The following is a 25,852-nucleotide window of genomic DNA, read 5'->3' as shown; positions in this document are numbered from 1 at the left end:
ATAAGAGTGAATTACTACTAAAAAGAACAGTCCTGGGCACTCTGGTTATAAAAGCGTTGAGTCAGAAAACCAGACCTACAGGGCAGATTTTCTGCAGCTCATTGGTTGATTTGGGTGATTGATACATCTAACATGGATTATGACCTCGAAACAACAAAAGTAGGACTGAATTTATGTTTTTAGCTTTGTGAAATTAGCTATGAAATTAGCTGGGGGTTTTTTGTCTTCGTTGGCTGCTGGTTCAGTGAGTTTTGCACATAGCATGGTGATTCTGATTCTGGTATTGTTGGAAATAGCAGAGTCTGGATTTTAATCTGATTGGTAGGTTGTTGACCTTATTGCACTGTCGTTGCTGTGTGTTTACCACATGTGAGTCTAGCATCTAATTAGCATCTAATTATGTTTTAAAACAATGCTTAGTGTTTGAGCTGGGTCTTGTTGATGTAGAAAATATTGCTGTTATCATTTAGATGAGCTTTTGCCCATTACATAGACATGCAATATGCCTATATTTCATTATTGTGCTTAAATTGATCTTGTTAGAAGTTCTGCAGGACCCAGTATTAGGTCTGTTTTGCAACATAGTGTTAAGAACATTCTTGGAAAATATTTGAAATAATAATTTTTTTTCACAAAAGAAAATGTCCTCGTCTAAGCAGTCAAAACCTTGTTCTAAATATTTTGTAATGTAATAATTGACTCCCACAACTGTAGTTAAGATGATGTTTATAAAAATTTTAAACCTGTCTTTTATTTCCACAAAATGTGGTTGTTCTTGGGTATTATTACGCCGTCAGCGTACAGACAGTTACGCTGTCTGTACAGTGTAACTGTTATATATATTTTATTATTTCATTATATATATTTCATCCATCCATCCATTTTCTTACACCCTTCTTCCCTAATGGGGTCAGGAGGGTTGCTGGTTCCAATCTCCAGGTGCGTTCCGGGCGAGAGGCGGAGTCACCCTGGACAGGTCACCAGTCTGTCGCAGGGCAACACAAAGACACACAGGACACACAACCATTCACACTCACACTCACACCTAGGGAGAATTTAGAGAGACCAATTAACCTGACAGTCATGTTTTTGGACTGTGGGAGGAAGCCGGAGAACCCGGAGAGAACCCACCATGCACAGGGAGAACATGCAAACTCCATGCAGAAAGATCCCCGGGCCGGGAATCGAACCCAGGACCTTCTTACTGCAAGGCAACAGCTCTACCAACTGCACCACTGTGCAGCCCATATATATTTCATGTTATATATATTTCATTCAACTGCTACTTTTATTAAAGTAGTTGGGGTTCAGTGGTATTTGAAACTAAATTATGTGGATACAGAATAGAACAATCTGGATGTTTACATGATCTGTGTTTTTCTGTTTGTTTGTTTTTTTCTTTACCAGAAAGTGGAATATCTGCTCAGGTGGTGGCTGCTGTTGACATCAACACCACAGCCAATAAAATCTACAGGCACAATTTTCCAGACACCCCCGTCTGGAACAAGACCATTGAGGTAGGTGGGAATTGAGAACTGAGCTTGTCCACTGTAATGTCTCTTCAGTGATTTTGTCATTTTTGATCTAATGGAGTGGTTCAGTATTTTTTTTGTTGGTGTTTTGTTTTCCCTTTCAGTGGATTCATCCTTGTTTCTCATTTGTATTAGAAAATTTAACGTTAGTCTTCAAAGCTAATAAATGCCACCATTAGCCGTTTTCAAGTTCTTTTAAAATTGGTGTAGTAATTGAAGAAATCTCACCAAAATTCAAGATTAAACCTAATTTTGAAAATGTTAGATAAGCACAACATCAACAAACTTTACTGCAACCTAAACATGCAGGGCGGGGGGCCTGATAAATTGAGAAACACTACTTTACTCTGTTCTTCCCCAGTCTTCCCTGGCCTGACTCTTTTCCATGTGCAGATCATGCCCAGTTCCCTTACATTTTTTTGGAACCACCTGAGGGTGATACAAATAGACAGCAGGCTGCATTCATTGATAGATCAATGAATTTATGTTATTGGATGAGCAAAGAAGGTACTTTCAAAAAAGAGCAAACAGCCGCAACCTTCATTTCACCATTGTACTGAGAGTAGAGTTGAAGTGGGTCGGGCTTCTGGTCAGGATGCCTCCTGATCGCCACCTGGTGAGGTGCTCCGGGCTCGTCCCACTGGGAGGAGGCCCTGACGAAGACCCAGGATACGTTGGAGGGACGATGTCTCTCAGCTGGCCTGGGAACGCCTTGGGATTCCTCTGGAGGAGCTGGAACAAGTGGCTGGGGAGAGGGAAGTCTGGACCTCCCTGCTTTGACAGCTAACCCCTGTGACCCGAACCCAGATAACCGTAAAAGATGGATGGAGGAGAGTTTGAGAATTCTGTTGTAGATGGTCGTGGTTGTGAATAGGAAAGAGCTCCTGTAGCAGTCTGTATTACAGAAAATTTGAAGAAACCTCTAACTGAAGACACTCTTTTTTTGTCCATAATTTTCTTGATTTTATGTAAAATCCATCTCTAGAGGTTCCACAGTCCCCAGAACAGATCCAGAACAGAACCAGCCTTCTTTATCAGGTTGTTGAACCCTTTTATGTCCCTGGCTCTGATACTGCTGCCCCAACACATGACAGCAGAAAAGATGAAGCCCTCAACAGCAGACTTATAGAAGATCTACATCACAGGTGTCAAACTCCAGTCCTCAAGGGTCACTGTCCTGCAGGTTTTAGATGAGCCGCAGGTACAAAACACTGGAATGAAATGGCTTAATGACCTCCTCCTTGTGTAGATCAGTTCTCCAGAACCTTAATGACCTGATTATTCTATTCAGGTGCTGCAGCAGAGGCACATCTAAAAGTTGCAGGACAACTTGATTACTGGAGTTAGAGACCCCTGATCTACATCATCTTACTTCAAACCCTGAAGGACCTTAGATTCCTCAAGAAGAACAGTCTGCTCTGTCATTTCCCTGTGGACTGCTTACCTTTTTGTTTTGGCACTAACTAATGTCAAGAACAAGATGATAAAATGTTTCTGTGGTCAAAATATTGTAACTTTTACCTGCAATGATCAAATTCTAAACCCGCTGTAGATGAGGTTCTCTTCCCCTGTAAGTGATTGTTTTATTTACCTACCTTATTTCTTTATTTTGCCTAACTTGTTTAATTTGACCATTTATATGTGTATGTTTGTTGTGGCTTTATGTCGAGACTTGCCTCTGTCAAGCACTTTATGAAACAGTTGGCTGGATGAAGAGTGATTCAAATTTGATTGATATATGGAGTATGCTTATTATATCAGTGCAGTGCAATTAGATTTTTAACCTGACCAAACATATTTATTTTGAGACGTGTCAATAGATCTTTGATTTAAATTGTGCATATTATGTTATAATTGAGCTCAATTGAAATAATTTGCTTGTTTGATTTAAGGGTATACCACTTGATGACTTCAATAAATTATCTTTTGATATGATAATGATGAGCCCTCCTTGCCAGCCGTTTACCAGGTATGATATTTTATTTAATATTTTTGCAAACAATTTCATAAAATCTCAAGAAGAAATAAGGGGCAGTAGATTTGAGGCACTTGTCCACCAGAGCACCTCTCAACGGTTGAGCCTCTGTCCACTCCAGCCAGATTCATGTCCATTAGCAGATCCAGCGCAGTGCCGCGTGACTCTTCTCTGTTTTCTGCACCTACTTCAGGGGTTGTACCAGCTGGACTGAGCCATGTAGTGCCCAGAAGCAATTTGGTTGACAGCTGAAATAAAAGAGGCAAAATTGAATTACAAGGAAAAGCTGGAGAAAGACCTTCCCTACAACAGACTGGGCCCAGTTTGGAATGGGCTGAAAACAATTGTTGGCTCAGAGATCAAGTACAACAGGAAGGTGGTTCTTCCTGGTTTTAATTCTGATAACCAACTGGCAAATGAGTTTAATATGTTTTATCTTAGGTTTGATTCTTCTGATTTTAGTAATGAGATTTTAAATGTGAAAAACAAACGTCTTTGCTGTGGTCATGTCCCTTTTGATGTTACTTCTGTAGCTGAATCTTTTAAACGCTGTAAGGTTAGAAAAAGTCCAGGACCAGATAATATCAGTGGTCGACTGCTCTGTGCGAAACAGTTGGCTCCTATTTTTTTATTTCATCTTCCAGATGTCACTTAACCAACAGAGGGTGCGAAGGTGCTGGAAGTAGTCCATAGTGATTCCTGTGGCTGAGACGAGCCACCCAAAAGTCCTGAAGGATTTTAGACCTGTTGCACTGACTTCCCTTGTCATGAAATCTTTGGAAAAATTGATTAAGGGATATCTTCTTATCAAGACTGAACGTTTATTGGGTCCTTTACAGTTTGCCAACAGGGCCGGTCGGAGAGGTGAGGATGGCACTGCCACTTTACTAAACTGTGTTTTAAACATCTTGAAGGTAACAAAAACCGTGTTAAATTGTTATTTGTAGACTTCTCATCGGCTTTTAACACCATCCAGCCTCATATTTTGATTGATAAACTTCTTAACTTTCATCTGGATTTGAATGTGGTGGGCTGGATTCCTGATTTTTTTAACATCCAGAAAGCAGAAAGTGAGACTGAATGGATGCATGTCCAGAGAGATGTCCCGGTCTACCTGGTCCCCTCGAGGTGGCGTCCTTTCCCCTCTTCTTTACATTTTGTACACAGACGACTGTCGCAGCCGGCATGATAATAGGTTAATAATAAAATTTCCAGTTGATAAGTCATTGATGATCCTATTTTATAGATCATATACTGAATCTGTGTTGACCTTTTCCCTCCTTTGTTGGTTTGGAAATCTTGGTATTAGATCAAAAAATGCTCTTAGAGTAATACGTACCATCAATAAGACCTTAGGGGTTGATCAACGTTCACTTACAGAACTGTGTAAAAAACAAATCATTAGGAAAATTAAAGCTATTATTGCTGATACTTCTCATCCTTTACATGTTGAGTTCCAGTTTCTGCCTTCTGGCATCAGACCTCCTGGTATAAAAAGTAACAGGTACAAGTTCAATATGTCTTCTTAATGAAGGACAAGGTAGCAGGACTTGAACCTGATCTAGTGTAGTAACTGTTGGTCAATAATGAAATATGCTGCTGTATTCTTCCCATTATATGTTGATTTGTATTTCATGTCCTTTTTGTTGTTTTTTTATTTATTTATATATATTTTTTTCATACTTTGTCTTTTAGTTTTTATACTTGCTGCAACATTAATTGCCCAATTTGGGATACAAATAAATCTGAAATCTGACCACATTTGTTGGTTGGCCTGTGATTTATGTCATTGAAAACTCCAAACACTTGTCATAGCACAGCTGTGGAGTGACAGACAGACAGTCTGTCTGCTATCAGAGAGCTGCTCAGTCTGGAGGAGTGTAATTATGGGTTTAATTAGGAGCAGCGGCAGGAACACATGCAGTAACTTTAGCAGAGGAATGACATTGAATTCGCAGAGCTGCTAGCAACTCATCTTTCTGAAGAATGGACAACAATAAAAAGAAGAGAAATGGAGAAGCTGTGGTCAGCTTTCTGACAGAGCCACACTTTTGCCCTACATAATATTAACGTGGTGTGATGTGCCTTTTATGTTTTTTTTTGGAATTTTTTAAACATATGTTTAGCGTGAAATTGGTTTACACGTTTTGACTTCATTTCCCAAAAGGTTACATATCTAAAAATTAAAGTGTAAGAATAGATTTATATGTACAGAGAAATAATCAGCTGATTTGAATAGTTATTTGTGTCAGCAATACATTTCTAGAAGACAAATTGAAATATCTGGCTTCGAGTCCATCAGAATCTGAACCTCGAGGTTCTCCATGGGCACAGAAAGAGTCTTTGGACCATAATGGTCTGAAAAACGTAATGGAGACGCTCCTCACCACTGGAGTAAAACTAACTCACACATCAAGTGGTTAGTGAGTCTTGCCAGTGGAGAAGTGCCTTTAATCTGATCCTTATTCTCTGTTACATTTACATTTGTGTCTCACACTTATTTTTTACTGATGAAGATAAGAAGGACATTTTGTCAACTTAACTGGTATGGTACTTTGTTTGCTTCCTTTCTAGGTTAGGACTTCAGGGTGATGTTGCAGACCCCAGATGTAAGAGCTTCCTCTTCATCCTTGATCTTCTTCCAAGGTATGAAGATGTCAAATACGCAGGATTTAGTCATAAGTCAGCCTGACTGAATTACAAAATAATTTTAAAAAGTTAGTAGAATGTTTTTACTTCAAGCTGCAGTATGTGAAAGTATAACATGAGACAAGATAATCTGTAGAAAACTTCAATTCCTCTGCCTCCTTTCTGTGGTCTGCGTTCCTCACCCTGCCGCTTGCTCTCTGCTGCGCCACAGATTTTTAACCACAGTAGAGCCTGCCATGAATGCCCAGGCTAGAAGGATTAGCCACCAACTACGACCTTTTTCCTGACTCTGATTGGTTGTTTCTGACTGGGAACAGTGCTTTTCTGCAGATGGCAATAATAGCATTGGGACGAGGTGGAGGAGCTTAATTCTTTCACAGATTATTTGTTTCATACCATACTATCACAACATAGTGACAGTTCTAACAAATATGTAAAAAAACATTTTTATTAAATCGGAGGTAGCTTAAAGCTAATATTTTTATATCTAAACATTATTAGTGCTACAAATATTTAAATGTTATTAAAAAGTTCAGTATTTCCTATCACTCATTTCAGAAAGTGAAACTTGTATGATGTTAATCAGATTCATTGCACTTGGAGGGATTTGAGGGACTTGATTTTCTTATCCATTCGTTACCTGCCCAAACTGTCAAAGGCACCAAAAGCCGGTCCAAAAACCATGGTGTTCCTGTGTTTGATTGGCAATCAAACTGACCTGACCTTTAACCCCATAGATAATATATGGAGTATTCTTAAGAGGAAGATGAGAGACACCAGACCCAGCAAAATTCCTCATTCATGCAAAAGAAGCTTCAACCAAGTATTGCGTGAACTGAAATTTCTTTTGGAATATAAAATTTTTATGAGACCAGACCCAATAAAATTTGTTTTGTCATTTGTTTCTAAACAATACCTATAAAAATTATAAGCATTGTTCCCACATGACTATCCAGGAAGTTGCAAGCAGGACTTGTCCATTTAGCGGAATTCTTTCAATTCTTTTGCCAATATGATTTCAGGCTTTGCAAGCTGCCAACATATATCCTGCTGGAAAATGTCAAAGGTTTTGAGAGCTCCTCAGCCAGGTAAGGATGAAGAATATCCGTCCATCCCATCCTCTCTCCTTCCATGTCTCACTTATTCTCTCTCTCGATTTGAACTGCACTTTTTACAGTGGTGATTCACTTGTTTCGCACTTTAACACATTCTTTTTTCGCTGGTGTTTCAATAGTGTCTTTTATGAAAGACCTTGATGGGCGGAAAAAGTTAGGGTGCTGCAGGCTTTAGGAGCTTTTCACGTCAACATGATCAAATCAAATCAAATTTTATTTGTATAGCACATTTGAGCATCAAGGCATTTCAAAGTGCTTTACATCAAATCAAACACAAAAACACAATGCAACATAGAATCAACAATCAAAACACAACATCAAGTCAGATTCTGTCAATAAATTTGCAATTGATTACATTTCAAAACCAACTCTAAACTAGTGGGTTTTTAGTTGTGATTTAAAGGAAGTCAGTGTTTCAGCTGTTTTACAGTTTTCTGGAAGTTTGTTCCAGATTTGTGGTGCATAGATGCTGAATGCTGCTTCTCCTCGTTTGGTTCTGCTCTGCATCCCCAGAACCAGACCTGAGAGTTCTGGAAGGTTGATACAACAGCAGCAGATCTTTAATGTATTGTGGTGTTAAACCATTCAGTGATTTATAAACTAACAACAGTATTGTGGCTCTGGAGGTTCAGGTCAGAGTTCATCACTACTCCCAGGTTTCGGGCTGATCGCTGGTTTTTAGTTGTAATAACTGAAGCTGTGCACTGTCTCTAGATCTATAACTCTAGATCTATAACTCTAGATCTATAACTAGATCGTTCTTCTTTAGGTCCAAAAATAATAACTTCAGTTTTGTTTTTGTTCAGCTGGATAAAGTTTTGGCACATCCACACATTTATCTGTTCTATGCATTTGTTCAGTGATTGGATGGGGTCAAAGGTCACCTGGTGACATCATAATGTAGAGCTGTGTGTCATCTACATAGTTATGGTAGCTGATATTATTTCCTGTTATAACCTGAGCCAGTGGGAGCATATAAATACTGAATAAGAGTCTAGGATTGAACCTTGGGGTACCCCACATGTGACCTTTGACCTCTTTGATGAGAAGTTTCCAATTGAAACAAAGAAATCCCTGTTCTTTATGTTAAGTACTTAAACTAGTTAAGTACTGGACTGGAGAGTGTGACCCAACTCTCCAGTCCATTCAGTAATATGTCCTGGTCAACAGTGTCAAAAGCTGCACTGAGCTATATCAAAATGCCAGTTAGTGTAGATTATTTGGTTGAGGAATGTGGTTTTGCTGTTAGGGAACTTGTTGGGTGTGAAAGTGTGAAGGCAGCGTTCAGGATGAATTATGCAGTGGTTATGCTTTTGGACTCGATTGACAAGGTGAACAGCATAGTTGAGAGGGGAATTGTTATGAGAAGTACACAAACTGCTGTTTTCCCCTAGATCATCCTGTCTACTTTGCCACCTTTCATCAACGGTGATATGTTGCTGAAGGAATTGTCAATTCATGGTCAATTTGAGTCAGCAATGAAAATGCTCCTGTCGGGTTGCAAATCAGCAAAGTTGAGACACGTTGTATCTTTTAGAAGACAAGTGTTTATCATTCTCAAAAATGATACTGAGGAACTGAGCATAGAGATGAAATTTAAGGTTGATGACTTTGATTACACTATTTTTGCGACAACGGAAACTATGAGGTGTTCTGGATGTTACCAGGAGGGCCATTCAGTTTGGGATTACCCAGAAATGGTTCAAAAAGAGACTGTTCAGGTCGACGAAAATCCAGAGACATCAGCAGATACTGTGAATGGAGCTACAGTGGGTGCAGCTGGGGAAGGAGGTCCGGCGGCTGCCAGTGGGCAAAAAGTGGAAATTGTTAAATGGCTGATGAATCAAAGGACTTCTGATGGGTTAAGGGATACTGAAGGACTTCGAAAACTTGTTCAAAAAATCAGAGCTCAAATTAAGTGAGCTACATGAAAGTTAAAAAAACAGCTGATAAGATGCTGTATTTTCTTTTTTCTATGGATCTTTTTTGTGAGATTATGAGCACGGTAGTTTTAAAATCTAATCTTTAAGCCTTGATGGTGGAAGGGATGTGAACTGCTAAGTGCTGGCTGAGTTTTGAACTCCAGCTAAGAAACCAGTTCAGAACTGGAGAATGTTTCAATGGAAAAACACTGAGACTTGACCTGTGCTAGGACTGAGCCACTACATGAGAGATGAGTTCTTTTAGTTTGACTTTTTATTTCTGTTGCAGTGAGCAATGAAACAAAAATCAATTCTTAAACACTGTGTGTGCATTGAATGTGTGTTAACTCTGTGCTTTTGTTCTTTAGGGACTATTTGACAAAAACCCTGAGTGGCTGTGGCTACACTTACCAGGAAATCATGATCTCCCCGACAAATGTAAGAACTACAGATGACTATTTTATGTAAAAATGACAATATAATAATCAAGTATTCTTAAGAGGACGATGAGAGACATCAGACCCAACAAAACTCCTCATTCATGCAAAAGAAGCTTCAACCAAGTATGATCTGAAATTAGTGCACCTTTTAGAATCCTCACATTTCTGTTGAAATATCCCTTTTAATTAATTTATTTTGGAGTATTCAAATTTTATGAGACCAGACCCAACAAAATGTAGTTTTTTCATTTGTTTCTAAAGCATAGCTATCAAAATTAACATATTTGAGCAAATATGTTAATGATTTAGACGTTTTAAAATCTTTCCAGATGTCTAACCAATACATCTGAATTTTAGGGCAGGACCAAACACAATGAATACGTTTATCCAGCGCTGACTTGCAATTAAAACAGTTAGGAGAAGTTTGAGGGTTCGTTTTATGTCTCCATCTAGGAGGAATTTGCAGTCTGTGAATGATTTTGAGCTGTAAAAGCCTGGCTTGATTACAAATAGATGTTTGTTTGCATGATTCCAAATGATATTCCACTTCTCCTCCATATTAGGAACATCCAGTTTAGTTTGCCATGTTTGTGCAACACCTGGAGGTGACAGTGTAACACAGGTGTGCACATCATAAAAGCAGCTGATCATCTTCATACCTGGACACTGAAACAGTAACTTCTCTTTTGGAGAAAAGGTGGCATCAGAAGCAAATGTAGTTTTTTAAGGATATAAATTCTTAACCTTAAAGGTATTTAAAACAGTGGCTACTGCGTAGGCCATATTTAATCTGGATTAACTAATTAAGATGAACATAAGGAGGATCCCACAAATAAATAGTTCATCGTGGCATGTCCAAATATTATAATTGTTCTGGCTACTCTTGCATCCTAATAAAGTCCAAAAATCAAAAATGCCAGAGTAGTTTTTTAGGAAGAGGTTTTTGACTCACTCAAAATAAAAATCACCCGCGGAGAGTTTTCTGCTAAAACTCTCCGCGGGAACTCTCACTTGCTAAACTGAGGTGGTTGGGGCACAGAAGCAATCCACCGTGTTTTTGTATTAAAAGATGTTAACACAGGAAAAGTAAAAATATTACTGGGTAATTATATGTTACAGCGCCAGTGAAACAATATTTAAAACCCCAGCTAGTCTTAAAAACAACAATTAAAAAAATAAAATTAAAATGAATATCAATTATTTGCACTTCTGTTTAATCCAAATTAAGTCAGCGGCTCCATCAGGCCCCCAGGGCTTCAGGGGCCATAAATGCTAATATTTTAACACAGATACATAAATGTAACATTTGTTTACTGCGATGATCAATGCTGCTGAATTTGATTTAATGGTTTCAGCATAACTTAAAATATTTAAATTGTTTAACATTTAAATGTAAGATTTTTAAGGAGCTGGTAAGTTTATTTAGTAAAAGTTCAAATAATATTTACAATTAGATTGCTTTGTTAAAATTAGCTACAATCTGATGCTGTGAGTTTAATCTTTGAGTTTGATCTCTGTTTGCCCACAAATACAAATTAGTAAACTGCAATTGTAACTGATTTCTTTTTATGTTGGCCAGTTAAACTACTCTCTCTACCAGATTAAGTCTAACACAGAAGCTGTTAGAGGTGCTGAGGTTTTCAGCAGCAAGAGGGGCCCGTAAGTCAGATTCTGCTCAAGGCCCCATACAGCCTTAGACCGGCCCTGCATGAGTTAAACCCGCTGCACTGCCCAGAGACGCGCAACAAACGGGAGATTTAATTTAATGCTGCTAATGTGACTTTAGTAGCTCTTCCATTTAGTGTCTGTTGAGTTTTTAACAAGGGGACACAGAAACTATTTTGGTTGGTCCAGTTTCTCAGATCTCTGTCACATTAACTCTGTCTGACTAAGTGGACAAAGTATTTCATATGGCTTGATGCATCATAACTGGAAAAATAATACTAAAATAATATCAAACCAGCGTGATGCCTGACAATGATCCGAGCGCGAAAACTCCTCACCAGGCTGAACCTACATGATGAGGTTAGCCCTGATTCGTGAACTACAGGGTCACAGGGGGTTGATGTAAATATCCATACAGGTCAGCCTGTCTCCAGTTTGAGTGAAAGGAGGCGCGTTGAGGTAAACTTTACACATCCAGCTGCTGCAGCATGAGCAGTGAGGGGCTTTCTAGCCTCTTCTAGCTGTAGCACCCTGCTTTCAGCTTCGTAAGCCCTCTTGAGCTCAGTTGTATGCGATGTGACTGTCTTTGCCAGGGGTTCCAGCTTCTCCTTGATTTTCGACATAACCCTGTCATTACCTCGAGTGCTTTAACAAGCTCTGGTTCCAGCTCAAGTTCAGACAGGCTACTACTGTTCTCATGGTTTTGTTCACTGTGTTGAGTGAAGCCTGTTACTGAAGCACTGACCTGTTGGTCCAGCTTGATGATTTTGCGTTTAGAGTTGGACGTTGTTTCATGTTGTCTAGTCCAGAAGTGTTCTAAAGTCATAATGTGATGTCAGCATTTGCTAAAATGAGAAAAATTCCTGAGCAAATGTTGCAAAATGGTGGTCAAGAAGTTCATAGTCCATGAACAGAGTGAAGTGAATAGTCTGGTAGTCTCACTTTTCCAGTTGGTCATGGCAGATGTGCTCTTGTACTGGGCCAGGTTTAGGTCCTATTGGAGGTTTCTTCCTGTTCAAGGGGAGTTTTTCCTCTCCACTGTCACTACACACTACATGTATGTTTGGTATGAGGGGTTGCTGTAAAGTCAATGGCACAATGCCATTGATTGTCACTTCATGCTCATGCAGGAGGAGCGGATGCTGGAAGTCGATGACTCGATTCAATCTGCTGGGGGTTTTTTTAGATAGAAACTTCTTAAGATACTTTGAATAATTATTTGAGCATATTGTGCTGCTTGATGAGTTGGATCAGTTTGAATTGATCCAAGTTATCAAGTTATGTTTGTATGATTGAATTAAAATTATTATTATTTTTTTATAAAGTGCCCTGAGATGACTCTTGTGAATCGATCCAATACAGTATAAATAAACTGAATTGAACAGAATGTGTTTAAATGTGTCTTGCGGTTGTGGATCTGATTACTACTAACTTTGTTGATGGAATGACTTACAACAAAGTCATTCCGACAAATCTTTATTATTGTTATTGTATTCCTTTTGTAGGTGGGGGTTCCAAATTCACGACTGCGTTATTTCCTGGTTGCTAAAATGTCTGCAGAAAATTCGAGCATCCAGACAAGTGCCAAGGTAATACTTGTTGATGTGTTCAAACAGATAAAGGCAACTTTAGTGTGAGTTGACTGGTCTCTAACCAAAGGTAGAGGCAACATGGTGATTTATATTCCTTAACATTGGCCAAAATCTTCAACTCAAAAGTACTTGCGGACCGAAAACATAAAAAATTTTAACCTAACATCACAAAAGATTTTGTTGAGATTTTTTCTTCCTGCTTAGCAATAGACTAAGTGTGAACTATTTATGAAATAGATTTGCATAGAGCAGTTTGGCCATGCCTGCTTTTGATTCCATTGAAATACAAACATTTCTCTTGGCGAACAATTTTCGATTAAAATGTTAAGCCCTCCAAAAAGCCGCTTAAAGTAACAGTATAACAAGAAAAAACATTGTATTTAATGTTAAATGGTAAATGGACTGAACTTATATAGCACTTTTCCAGTCATTTTGACCACTCACAGCGCTTTACACTAGAGTCACATTCACCCATTCATACACCGATACTCAGATCGGTAGGCAATTTGGGGTTAAGTGCCTTGCCCAGAGGCACATCAACATGTGGCAGGAGGAAGCTGGAATCGAACCTTCAACCTTCCCATTGCAAGACGACTACAGAGCCACAGTCGCCCACAGAGTCGCCCATGTTCTAGGCAGCATTGGCAGCTCGTAGCTCAGTGCCGTTCCAGCCTTGCACAGATCATGGAAGCTCCGGCACACTGCTGCTGCTGTTAGGCCTGTCACGATAACAAATTTTGTTGAACGATTAATTGTCTCAAAAATGATTGCGATAAACGATAATATTGTTTGAAGACCTTTTTACACTGATTTAATGGAAATGACATAATAATGCATGTGATTTCCTACCAAAGATAGATGCACTTGATTTTCAAAGGAACATTTAACACTGGAACTGATCATATAAACAAAACAACCAAAAACAAAAATAAAATGGATTCTAAGTCTTCATTAACAAAAATGTACTTAAATAAAAACACTAAAGTGTAAATAAATACTGCATTCAACCAAAAGAGTGCAGATTATGAAGTCTGTAAACCATATTGCCCTCAGTAATTATTAGATTTAAATAGAGAAGATGGAACATCGACTACCTGATGCAATAGTTCACACTTCACAATTTTTTTTTATCCCTATCCTTCCCCTTATGACAGTCGTAGAACGTTGGGTGTTCTAGGATTGTCTCTTGCAATCGATTTCGTAACCGATCATCGTGTAGTGTAGGGGTGGGCACTCCTGGTCCTGGAGGGCCGGTTCCCTGCAACTTTTAGACATGTCTGTACTTCAACACACCTGAGTCAAATAATGAGGTCATTAGCAGGACTCTGGAGAACATGACTGCACTTTGGAGGTGATTCAGCTGATGGATTCAGGTGTGTTGGATCAGGGAGACTTCTAAGAGTTGCAGGACACCGACCCTCCAGGACCAGGAGTGCCCACCCCTGCTGTAGTATGTGGTGTTTTATGGTAGATCGTTGTGGCGCTCTGATCTAAATCAGGGGTTTTCCCCACTGGGAGCTTAACGCAGCCTGTTGAATGTAACAGGCAGCCAATCAGAAAGCGCAGATTCTCCTCCTTGCTTTCTGTGGGGAAATTACAGAGGGGAATCCAAACAGGTGACACGGAGCAACCTGAAGTCCAGCAAACATCGGAGATGATATATAAAACATTTGGTGCAAAGAATATAGAAATGAGGAGGGGAGGAGTTGGAGTGAAATTGCTACACAGTTGATGAACCCGGTAACGTTTCAGCTGTTCTTTGTTAACATGACATAAATAGGTTCTAATGATTTTCATTCAGTCAGAACGTTACGCTGACACTAGAGCCACATGCACTGCAGGTAGATTGTAGTAAAGCATTGATTAATGCCTGGTTTTAAAATGAGTTATCTGGACTTGTAGCCATTATTTTGTGCCCATTGTTGGACACCACACTGCACGATGGAACCCGATGGAACCTGATAGAACCGTTATATCTAGGATTTCTGTCGGCTAATGTGTGATCTCTCGGGTATTGAAAATGGGCCGACAATCGGCCGACAGCTCTAAGATGGTGTAGTTTGTGCTGGGCATTGAGAGCACGGAGTTGAGCCTTTTTTCATTCAGTGTCATTAACTGAAAGAGAAAAAGGGCGGAAGAGACGATAATTAAATAATAATTAAAATGAGGTTGATTTTTTATTTTTTTTCAAATTTATTGTGCAATTAATTGATTTATTGTTTATTGCGACAGGCCTAGTTGTCATTGCTCTCATGCCATTCATGTACTTGTCCACTGGGCGGCACATTTACCAAATGGCCTTCAGTTCAGTTCAATATGAGTCAAAGGCATTATATTCACTTCCTGTTTGGTGGCGAATGATTGGCAAGGACTTCCTCTAGGCTTTTTAATATGTCATGTGTGATTATTAAGCGTTAGTGGATACAGTTCTAATCTTCTAATCTATATCATACACAGGGAGAAGCTGGAGGTGTCACTCAATGGTCCTCAGTTTCTTCTCCAAGTGAGATGATGTCATCAAACTACCATACCAATGTGTGTAACTAAGTTCCCTATTGATGCACAATAAATCAGGTGCAGATTGGATGATGTATCAGGGAGATATAGCTGTTGGAATAATCTAGAGAGCGCAGTGGAGTCAAATTCCAGCGTTGATCTCTAAATACTGGTCTATTTAGAGATCAACAAAAGTCACTTATATCGAGTACAATGTAAATTGGACGATGCATATGTGATTTAGAGCCAATTGTATGCAAACTGGGCTAAAGCCACTTAAACAGGGCTGTATGATGCAGCTGGAAGCGTGCATCTTCAAAAGTGAAGATCAAAATATAATATATAATAAATTCATTATTATATTAAATAAAATTATTACTCACAAATTTAGAGACCTGATTGCTATGTGTACACAAGAGTCTGTTGCTTTTAATCCTAGGAATCCTAAATCTGTAGCTAAATGTTCTATGTTTTTGTGGTATTACACCAAGTGGGAACAAAAGCAACTTGGTTAACAAGTCCTGCCACTCTGTCTGACAATCCAGTGAATGAGTCTTCCTTTGGGACTTGCAAGGAGAGCAGCACCTGCCTGACTGCACTGTATTGAGTGAATTTCGGTGAAAGGAGGGTTCAGCCTTTCACCCAATTGAAATAAACTTTTTAATATTTCACCATACCAACACATTTTTGGACAATTTCATTTTCCCAATTTTGGAAACATATTTCAGCTGTTACTTAGAATTTGGTTTGATGGTTATTTGTGTTGACTATAGTGATGTCATGTTTCACAGTAATTAAACTTTTTGTTTGATAAGGTATAATATTTTCTTCATAAAAGCCATGGGTTTTGTAATTTTATGGATTCATACATGGAATATTTGACAAAATTTCTCATTCTAGGGTTGTTCCTTTTCCCATGTGATGGACAGTGAGTTTCCTGAACGGTCCTCTGTCTTGAGATCTAAATGTCAGAATACTGACCGGCCATCGGAAGACAACCCCAATGTTCATGTCTTGTATAAACGCGAGACTCAAATGGATTCCCAAAAGAAGACTGATCAGAACAAAAACCTATCTGTTCAACAAATACAAGACTACTTGGAACCTCAGATGAATATAGACATGGGACTTTATCTCCTTAAACCTAAAACCTTGTTGCGGTATGGCTCAATTTTGGATATTGTTCAGCCCCACAGCCGGAGGTCTGTCTGCTTCACTAAAGGGTAAGTTTAATAACTGTTTAAACATAGTTTGATACATTTCCATATTTTAAAGTTTCAATCACTATTTATTATCTTTTTCCAATAAAAACCTGCTTACAAGATGCAAAAAAATTTATATATTTAGATAGTAAACATGTTAAAAATATAGTTTGTGTAGAAGAATATGTTTTTTTTAACATATATGCTAAAAATGTTACCATGTTATAATAGTATGCTATGAAACAGATAATCTGTGAATAGATCGAGCTCCATTTCCTCTCAGAGCTGCTACTGCCATCTGAACATATGGACCGGTTCCGTTCAAAAACAACCAATCAGAACCAGGGACAGGGTCTTAGCGCTGTCAATTAAGCTCATGTACTCACTGCTAAATGGTGGAGAAACAATTTTCCATCACAGGAAACCCTTTTATTTGCTGTTGTCGGTGGCCATAATAACTAGGCAGAGCATTCACAACAGGCTCTGCTATCTGCAGCATTGCACAGAGCAGGATGATGTGTGGTGCCACTCGAGATTGTAACTGACCCGAGTCCTGGCTCTGACTGGTTGTTTCTAGTTAGCACTGGGAGCACTGGGAGGTGCTCAAGTTTTTCACAGATGATCTGTCCCGTACTGTCATTTGTTGGACATGGTGACAATAAATCTGAAAAATAAAAAAATTGTAAAACTTACAAACTGCAGTTTTAATTTTAGTGACACTGCCATCTACAAAATGGTAATTGAATACAAATAGTTAACAAAATAAATGATTGCATTAGTACTACTGCTGTCAAATGGCTGAAAAAAAGTAATCAGACTGATCACACTCACTATACCTAACTTTGCAAGCTTAAAATATAAATATGCATACAGTTGTGTTCCTAGCAGATTATTTCATTGGGTAAGCCCCTCCTTCTGCCGTTCTCCTACCATTTAGCAGAAAGCAGGTAATGTAAGCTCCCAGTAGCAACTAAGGGAAACTTACTCCACTAAGCATGCATACAGGTAATAGCAATCTTGTTCAGGGGACAACTGACAGTTAAGATATATTTTATTTTCTAGTTCTCGGGTGGATCATTGCTTACTGATGCCACCCCTGGGCAAGTACTCGGGTATCCCATATCAAAAACCACCACTGCATACACATTTTCTAAAAAATTTTTATTTTCTTAGACCAAACGTGCCTGAAGATTCTCAGTTTTCATCCACCTTATTGTCTTCAAACCTTCCCTGTGTAGATTTAACTGGATGCTTTGGGAGAAAATAGATGTTCTCCGAAGCCGTAGTTCTCTTGGAGATGGGAACTGATTGTTTTGCAGAATCTCCCAATGTTTTATTATTTACCTGCTTTCTTCACAGTCCTTCCAGGGCCTGGTGCCAGAAAGCATCCCCACAACATGATGCTGCCACCACCATACTTCACAGTGGGGATGGTATGTTTGTGGTGATATGCAGTGTTTCATATCCATCAAACATAGCGTTTTGTCTGATGGTCAAAAAGCTCCATTTTGGTCTCTTTAGATCAAATACTTTTTTCCTGTATTTATGCAATCACTTATTTCACGTTAATATTTTTATTTAATTGTCATAGTTTTGTAGAAATCACCTCATGAAGGAAATTTCATGACTGAACTCAGCAGCGTGTACTCTGGAATTCACTGAGCTCCATTTTTTTCAAATGCTAGTAGCAGCATGGCAGTGACCGATGATTTGAAGAGGAGTCCCAATTTAGCATATATGCAAACTCAGACGTGCAATTAAAAAGAAATTAAAGACTGTGTCAAAGACATGAAAGCAAAACAAATAATTTGTTCCTCCTCTTTCATAAAGATGTGGTAAAACCATAGTTTTCATTTAGCTAAATTTCTGTATTTGATTTGACTTTATTTTTTTTGCTCATAAAAATGGCTATTAATAAGTATAGGTTTTTTTTAAATTAAGATTAATTATTTTGTCATACTTTTTTGCGTAGTTATGGAAGGTATGTGGAAGGAACTGGATCAGTTCTACAGTGCTGCATGGAAAATGAGGTATGTAGTTTTTTACTTTCAGCCACAGTGTAAACATTTTTGACATAGATAAATCTTAAAAGCTCACAGTGTTTGTTGAAGCAGCTTTACTAGAAGCTCTTTCCACTATTACCTCCTTAGACTTCTTTATTCTTGGGTTCGGTGATGAAGTAAGGGTTAATCACACGACCGACATACGGAGATGTCATTCATCGACACGGCCCGACGGACGCATGTTTTTTCTCTCACAACCTGCTTTGAGATAAAGTGCCAAATAAATGCCACTGTAGCCAACAAAACTTTAAAAAAAATTAACAAACTGTCTTAGTTGTCTTAATGACTTTACAATTAACTAGTCATTTGATGTAATAGCAAACTATAGAGATGAACTACAAGCTAAGGTGTTTCAAATGTATAAGTGTAAAACTTTTTCCACTGCTTAAGATCAGACCAAGATGCTGAGCAGACATCGAGCCAAAATGGCGGTGCTTTCTGCATCAGCCCACATTGTTGCAAAGCAGTTATTGTTAGGGAATAACTGCTTAGGCTGCGTTCACACTACAGCGTGAAGTGATCCAATTCTGATTTAGTTTTTAGGCAATACAACTTGTGTCTGCTCTTTTCATGACAGTCTGAACAACACCAGTCAAATTCTTTTTGAATGCGACCCAGGCCACCTGGGTATCTGATATGTGTCCTATTGAAATGTGACCTAATGTCCAGGTCGCATTCATCTGACCTGAACATCACTGGTATTCGACAAATGTCATTATTGTGCATCCTTGGCTTCTAACATTTGCCTTCTGGATTAGTTCCTGTTAATTGAGCTGATTTCTAATGTAATTGGAGCCATCACTTGGACAATCACACAACATATACGTATGTCATCAAAGTGAAATTTCTCTTTGTGTTCTTTGCAGATTAGTAGTGTGTTTACCAATCTGGACCAGTTGACTGAAGAGGAGAAGCTCCAGAAAATGTTAAAATTAAGTCTACGTTATTTTACTCCGAGAGAAGTAGCCAACCTGATGGGCTTCCCTCAGAGTTTCTGTAAGTCAAAAAAGTCAGGATTTTGTTCTTCACATGATCTGCCTGTGTTAAAATTTTGATATTTTTCATTTCACACAACTCTGCTTATCTCAGTTCATTCAGTTTTAAATTATTTCTAACCCATTATTTTCATATAGAAATGGTGTGGCAACTCTATGCCTCAGGCATCATCATGATAACCCTGAAAAGCCTCCTACATAAACAGTTGCTAAAGTTTCAATCTGAATTTGTATTTGCTGTGTATACACCTCAAAGGTTGAGTGTTGGATACATACATGCATCAATTGGCTCCTCTCAACGTGATAAAGCTTCTCACCCTATCTCTGAGGGAGAACCCAGATACGCTACAGAGAAAACACATTTTGGCTGCTTGATCGACTGGTTTATTGAGAACTTCACCTTTTCACTCAGTTCTCTCTTCACCTTGACAAACCAGTACGACGCCCGCTTCACTGCAGAGGCTGCACCAGTCTGCCTATCTGCCAATCTGCTCACTTTTTTCCCTCATTCATGAACAAGATCCCAAGAAAAAGGACTTCTTCCCCAATCCAGAGAAGACACTCCTTTTAATGCTCAGAATTGTGGCTTTGGATTTGGAGGCACCGATCCTTATCCTGGCTGCTTCACACTATTCTGCAAACTACCTCAAGAGTGTCACACTGTGGCTATGCCGTGACATCTGACTTTGCCCCACACAGCCACAATCAGGGGTGCAACTACATATTTTTGAGGCAGATGCGAACATCTCACCCCATCCCAGGACATAAACTTGTAGAAGTGAGCCAAAGAGCTGCTTCTGTTAGCCTGTCTAGAACCTCCTATGAGCTGCTGGTCTGAGGCTTTTTGTTAGCATGTTTTCTATCATTCTAGCTTCATAGGAAGCCTGATCCAAACTGGCAACCCACATTAATAAAATGGTGAAATAATATTGACCACAAAACACTATTTATAAAAGATATCAACATTTTTCCTACATAATCCTAACAAACGTTTTTAATGTTCTCTTCACAATATTTATTTATTTACTATTATTTATATGATTTATTCTTTAAATTGCCATATTATTAAAATATTATTTTTTGGTCTCAGGAAATGAGTGAGTGATGAAGAGTCTGATGTCTGGTTCTTTAGGTTCTTTAGGTTCTGCGGTTCCTGTCCTGATCCATTCTGTCTGATATCAAACCCACTGGGTGCCACTGAATGTCACCAACACATTTATTTTAATGCCCCTATTAAATTTCACTGTGAATGTGTCGAGGCATTACTACAAATAAAAAATTAAAAAAAAAGCGCGAGTCAGCGCGTCCTCGAAGGGCCGCTGCCCAAGTTACCTGTATGGGAGGAGAGGGGCGCCTAATCAGTGCTGTTCCTCTGTTATTGATCATTTCATGCACAAACAGCTGTTAAGTAGGCTACATAAAATGCTGACTAGAAAAAAAAATTCTCCACATCATTTTTGCGCCCCCTCTAGTGCAGCGCGCCTATGTGTTGCATACGCTGCAGAGCCACCTTTTGCACAACTGGCCACAATAATGCTTTAAAGCAAGTGAGATCACCTTGTTGCCTACCATATGACACAACATCATGCTGATTAGATTAAGAATGTCAGAGATGAAGCTTTCCAAATCAACAACAGTGACTTCCTGTGCTGAGGGTGCAGAGCTTTGTTGGTGACAGCATATGACCACATACTGTAGTATCATTGGGTATCCAACATTGAAGACTTATGCAAAGTTTGGTCCATTTCAGTCTCTGTATAAAAGTTATAGTGTTTTGTTTGCTTTGGTGAGTACATCAAGTTTGCTGCTTGGCCACTCTCAAAACTCATGATTTTGATAACTTTTAATTCCCTGCCCCCTAACTGCAAACTGAGTGAAGATGAAACGGATAGTTCAAAATCCCTAGGAGGAGTTTGTTAAAGTTTGAGATGTACGAATGTCAAAAATGCTGCTGCTCATCTGCTTTTGTTGGTTTCACATAAAATTCCAAACAAATATATTTGTTTGTGGTTGTAAGGTGACAAACTATGGAAAGTTTCAGGAGGAATGAATACTTTTGCAAACCACTGTAGATTACCGTATTTTTCGGACTATAAGCCGCTACTGTTTTCCCCCACGCTTTGAACCATGCAGCTTATGGCCCGGTGCAGCTTTTCTGTGGATTTTTTTTCGACCACCATGGGGCTCTTTAGCAGGAAGTGAATTATTGGAAGTCAAAATTGGAAATCAAAATCAAAAGCCCTAATTTTCATTTAGAACAAGCACATGCTAGCAGCAGGCACTACAGAGAAATTTCTTCAAACTCATACCCCCTCATCATGAAAACAACATGAAGAAGTTCATATGATGCAGCTTTTAAATTGAGGGCTAAAGTTCTGGTAGAGCAGGACAGAAATAGAGCTGCTACTTGTAAGCTCAGCATGAATGAATCTATGGTTCGGCATTGGAGACGCAAGGCTGCATCCTTAAGAGCAAATTTATTAAAGATGCAGTGTGGTGCGCTCTACAGTCTGGAAAAATTTGTAATATCACAGTTCGGTATGAATAAACCTTGACCAAGTGAAAGTTGCAGATTAATAGTTTTCATTCTAGTTTTTGTCTTCTTATGTAGTTCAGTCCTTTATGGCTGGGATGCAACAAGAGAGAATGATAAGTTCAACCCATTTGTTCATCAATGAAAAAGAGCAATGTGTGATTTCTGGCCAACAGAATAAATGAAGTTGAAGTCATTTCCCAGTCTATTGAGAATGCTGTATTATGTTTTCCACTGAGGCATCTGTCTCGTTCCAGATTTCTTATATTCAACTGAAATAAGGCAAAACCAACAGATGTGGATTTGACTTTTCCAAATGGATTCAGCAAAGGGTATTGTAATCTGAGACATGCTACTGTGAAACATTGTCTCTGTAGTCCAGATATTGAATTCTTAACGAGAGTTCACTAAGGTTTCTGTGCATTCCACCATCAGCTGCATATGATACTATTGACTCAGTTGTTAACATTTAGACACAACTTCCCAATGCACCTTTGGCAATATTTTGTTAACTTAAAAATACCTTTCTCTCTGCAAAACTTTGAATATTTGAAACGTTTGTCAGCTGTTGCCCCAGAAAAAAAACAAGAGAATTCAGAAGGGAACTCTGTACTCTCATAGGACTCAGCTCCGAATAGCCAGTATGCACACAGTGCTTCAATGCCTAGGAGTAGACCAGACAAACCCCGGCAGTCAGCTGTGGAGATCTTACTTCAGTAAAAAATAAGGGAGATGGTACTGAAGACGAAGAAAAAAGTTATGTATCAGGACAAACAGCTTTTCTTTTGTCATGTCTATGCTATAAATGTGAATTAGAAGAGGAAGGACTACACCTTAATTTAAAGAATTTAGGAAGAGAGAGGAATTTGCTTCTGTAACTCCCCTGAACAAAGTTAGAGTTTACTGACTTTGTTCAGGGGCAGAACAGCTGAGGAGAGAATTCAGGTAGGCTGTTTCAGCAGAAAGTGAGAATGAGCAGCAGCTGCAAAATGCATCAGAATTCCAGCGAACAAGCACAAGAATTTCTAAGACATGTAGCCAGCAGCTGAAGCAAGTAGAAATTGATGCTGACAGAAAAAAATCAGACCAAATGTTTAGAGATCTATCATGCCATTGTAGGCAAAATAAAGTGTGGTGCCTGAAAAGCTGGTTATTAAAAACCTGGGTTGGATCTCACCAGGACGTCTATTTGGAAAGTGACGTATCCCTCAAATCATAGAAATCCTCTGGCAAACATCTATATTCAGCTACTTAAAGATTTGCGTTTTCTTCTTTGAAGTTCTCAGCATTATTGTGGGTTGCTATGGTTGTGATAACCAAGCATAGAACAAAACTCTACATTAAATAGCTTCATATAAGTGTATATATCAAGGGAATGAATGTATAACGAACGAATAACCCAATTAAGAGAAATAAGGTGATACATAAAATGAGGGAGCTTAATGCCAATATATTTAGAGGAAACATGTCTGTCACCTCAAGAACATTAGCAATTTTGGAAATTTGGTTTTAGAAGCTTATTATACTACATGTAAAAGTAATAAAAGGGGAGGGCATAAAAAAGTGGGTAATTTTTAACAGTGATGTCAATGCAAGATCTAAACTAGAATTAGAGGTGATTACACAAAATAATCTGTATATAGCTACCTCCTAAACATGATCAGAAAAATGTGAAGGCCCTACACACTAACACCATGTCAGAATCTGAAGGGATTGTAGTGTTTGGAAGACTTTAATATGGAACTTGATTCCATGGTTGATAGACAAAGCAGAAGAATAACAAACACCATTGTGAAAGATCAGGGAATGGTAGCTGTATGGAGGCAAACAGTGCACACAACGCTCAATATGTCCAACACTCACCATGACAATGGATGATATGATGGGATCCATACAGAGTAGTTACATGAAAAATAGAAGTAGCACATATTTCCGATCGCTTTGCTATCAATTTAAAACAAAGTCTAAACACCAGTCAGAGGCTAAATGTGAGCTTGCGAAGTAAAAAATGATTTATATTTTAGTTGTGTAAAGTGAACTTTGCAACTGCTTAAAATTGCAATGGTTTCTTTATCAAGCTAACATGTTTATTTTCCGTTGTTTACATGTTATACTTTTTGACAAAATAATTTTTAATTTCCTTGCAGCTTTTCCAGAGGATATCTCAATCATCCAGCAGTACAGAGTTTTGGGAAACAGTCTCAATGTTGTGGTTGTGTCCAGACTTCTACAGCTGATGACATCTGAGCATTTTGGACATTCTGAAGGAGAAGAGCAGTTCTCTGTCTTGGAAAATGAGTATCTGTGCTCTTAATTCTGTCGCTGTGGATGAAGAGTTGTGGATATAAATGTTGATCAAACATCATGAAATAGAATTTATTTACAGAGCGCACGCAACCCTTTTATGGCATCAGCGAAGTACCATTGACAAAACCCCTACTTATTATATTCTTATGTACTGTAGTCACACAGCTTTCTCTCATTCTGTTTGCAATACATTTAGTTTTTTAACTGATGCAAGCAAAGAAAATCTCTCCGTCCAGATAAGCAGAAGACACTGAAATTGTCATCACATTGTTATACCATAAATATTAGCTGCATTGCAAGGCAGCGAAACTTAGCTAGCTTTTCTTTGCTACCCTTTCTATTTATAATGAATCATTAAGCTCTTCATTTCATGCTAATAAGTATAGGGTCAGGTTAATCTTGCCTGATATAAAATAAATGGGTAGATGCTGCTGCATTGTTGCAGTTTATTCAACTACACAAAGCAGTAGAGGATATGTGGCTGTTATGTCAGTGTGTCTTAAAATCTGCTTTCAAAGTTGGCTGTTATTTTACTTTTTTAAAATTTTTCTCTTATGTACAAATCCATATTTTGTCATTTTCAACCAAAAGTGTCAGTGTATTGTTTTCTGGGTTTTGTGACATATTTGCATAGCCATTTAACATCTGTGACAGCTGCATATGTATTCTTCACCTTTCATTCTGACTTCTTTAAGTAAAACCCAGTGAAACATATTTCAGTTTTTCTAATAAGAATTAGCCCTCTTGCTAATCAGAATCAGTTTCATTGGTTAAGTTTGTGTGCACAATGAATTTGATGTTTTCACATGCTCAGACATTAAGTATAGATATGCAAACATTTGTGTAGCTAAAATAAAGATAGAAGATGTACATATATAAAGATCAAAATAATGATATTGTGTAAAAATGCAATTTTCATTGCCAATCTTCGTGGAAAGCTAAACTCATTCAGTAACTCAGAAAATTAGAATATTGTGAAAAATTACATTAACTGAAACTCATGGTATCACACCGTAATGAGCCAATTAACTCAGAACACTTTGCAAAGGTTTCCTGAACCTTTGGATTTTCTCCTTCTGCCTCAGTCGCCTACACAAAGACTGCTGACTTTAAAGAAGACCGTCACCAACACACTTCACTTGTGATGGCAATGAAGCTTCATGAAGCAATGAACCTTTCAAATTACTACAAATTGGTCATTTGTATTAGTGATTAGTAATTATTATTACAAATAATAGTGGAAATTTCAGGAGGCTGAGTATTTGGCGGGGATTATTTTAATTTCTAATCAATGGCTTATGACTTTGTGAGTGCAATGCCAGCTCAACAGGACTAATCATTTGCTAAACATCAAGGTGGTGTTTTG

At 38.5% G+C, this 25,852-nt stretch overlaps 1 protein-coding gene across 7 annotated transcripts in view; it reads left to right on the top strand.

Moving 5' to 3' along the window:
* The window catches only part of trdmt1 (tRNA aspartic acid methyltransferase 1), a 28,081-nt gene extending 2,701 nt beyond the window's left edge, over positions 1-25,380 (top strand). Inside the window, exons 2-13 of one of the 7 annotated variants that reach the window (XR_006369526.1) lie at positions 1,408-1,517; positions 3,425-3,501; positions 6,082-6,153; positions 7,179-7,244; positions 9,562-9,631; positions 12,804-12,887; positions 15,348-15,425; positions 16,287-16,609; positions 17,948-18,021; positions 18,561-18,618; positions 19,518-19,647; positions 24,327-24,544. Coding sequence is in view for 5 of the 7 variants with exons in the window: in XM_044105246.1 (XP_043961181.1) it covers positions 1,408-1,517; positions 3,425-3,501; positions 6,082-6,153; positions 7,179-7,244; positions 9,562-9,631; positions 12,804-12,887; positions 15,348-15,425; positions 16,287-16,609; positions 18,561-18,618; positions 19,518-19,647; positions 24,327-24,493 (1,235 nt within the window). In the remaining 2 variants the exon portion in view is untranslated. Of the gene's footprint in view, positions 1-1,407; positions 1,518-1,740; positions 3,103-3,424; positions 3,502-6,081; positions 6,154-7,178; positions 7,245-9,561; positions 9,632-12,803; positions 12,888-15,347; positions 15,426-16,286; positions 16,610-17,947; positions 18,022-18,560; positions 18,619-19,517; positions 19,648-22,436; positions 22,512-24,326 lie in introns of those variants that run through there. The other 6 variants (XR_006369527.1, XM_044105248.1, XM_044105246.1 and 3 more) reach the window with 6 other exon arrangements.
* The last annotated feature ends 472 nt before the right edge of the window (positions 25,381-25,852 follow it).

This window comes from Gambusia affinis, linkage group LG21 (genome assembly GCF_019740435.1).
Source record: "Gambusia affinis linkage group LG21, SWU_Gaff_1.0, whole genome shotgun sequence".
Classification (NCBI taxonomy): domain Eukaryota; kingdom Metazoa; phylum Chordata; class Actinopteri; order Cyprinodontiformes; family Poeciliidae; genus Gambusia; species Gambusia affinis.
The sequence above is the reverse complement of the archived record's forward strand: the minus strand, read 5'-3'. Positions and strand labels throughout refer to the sequence as shown.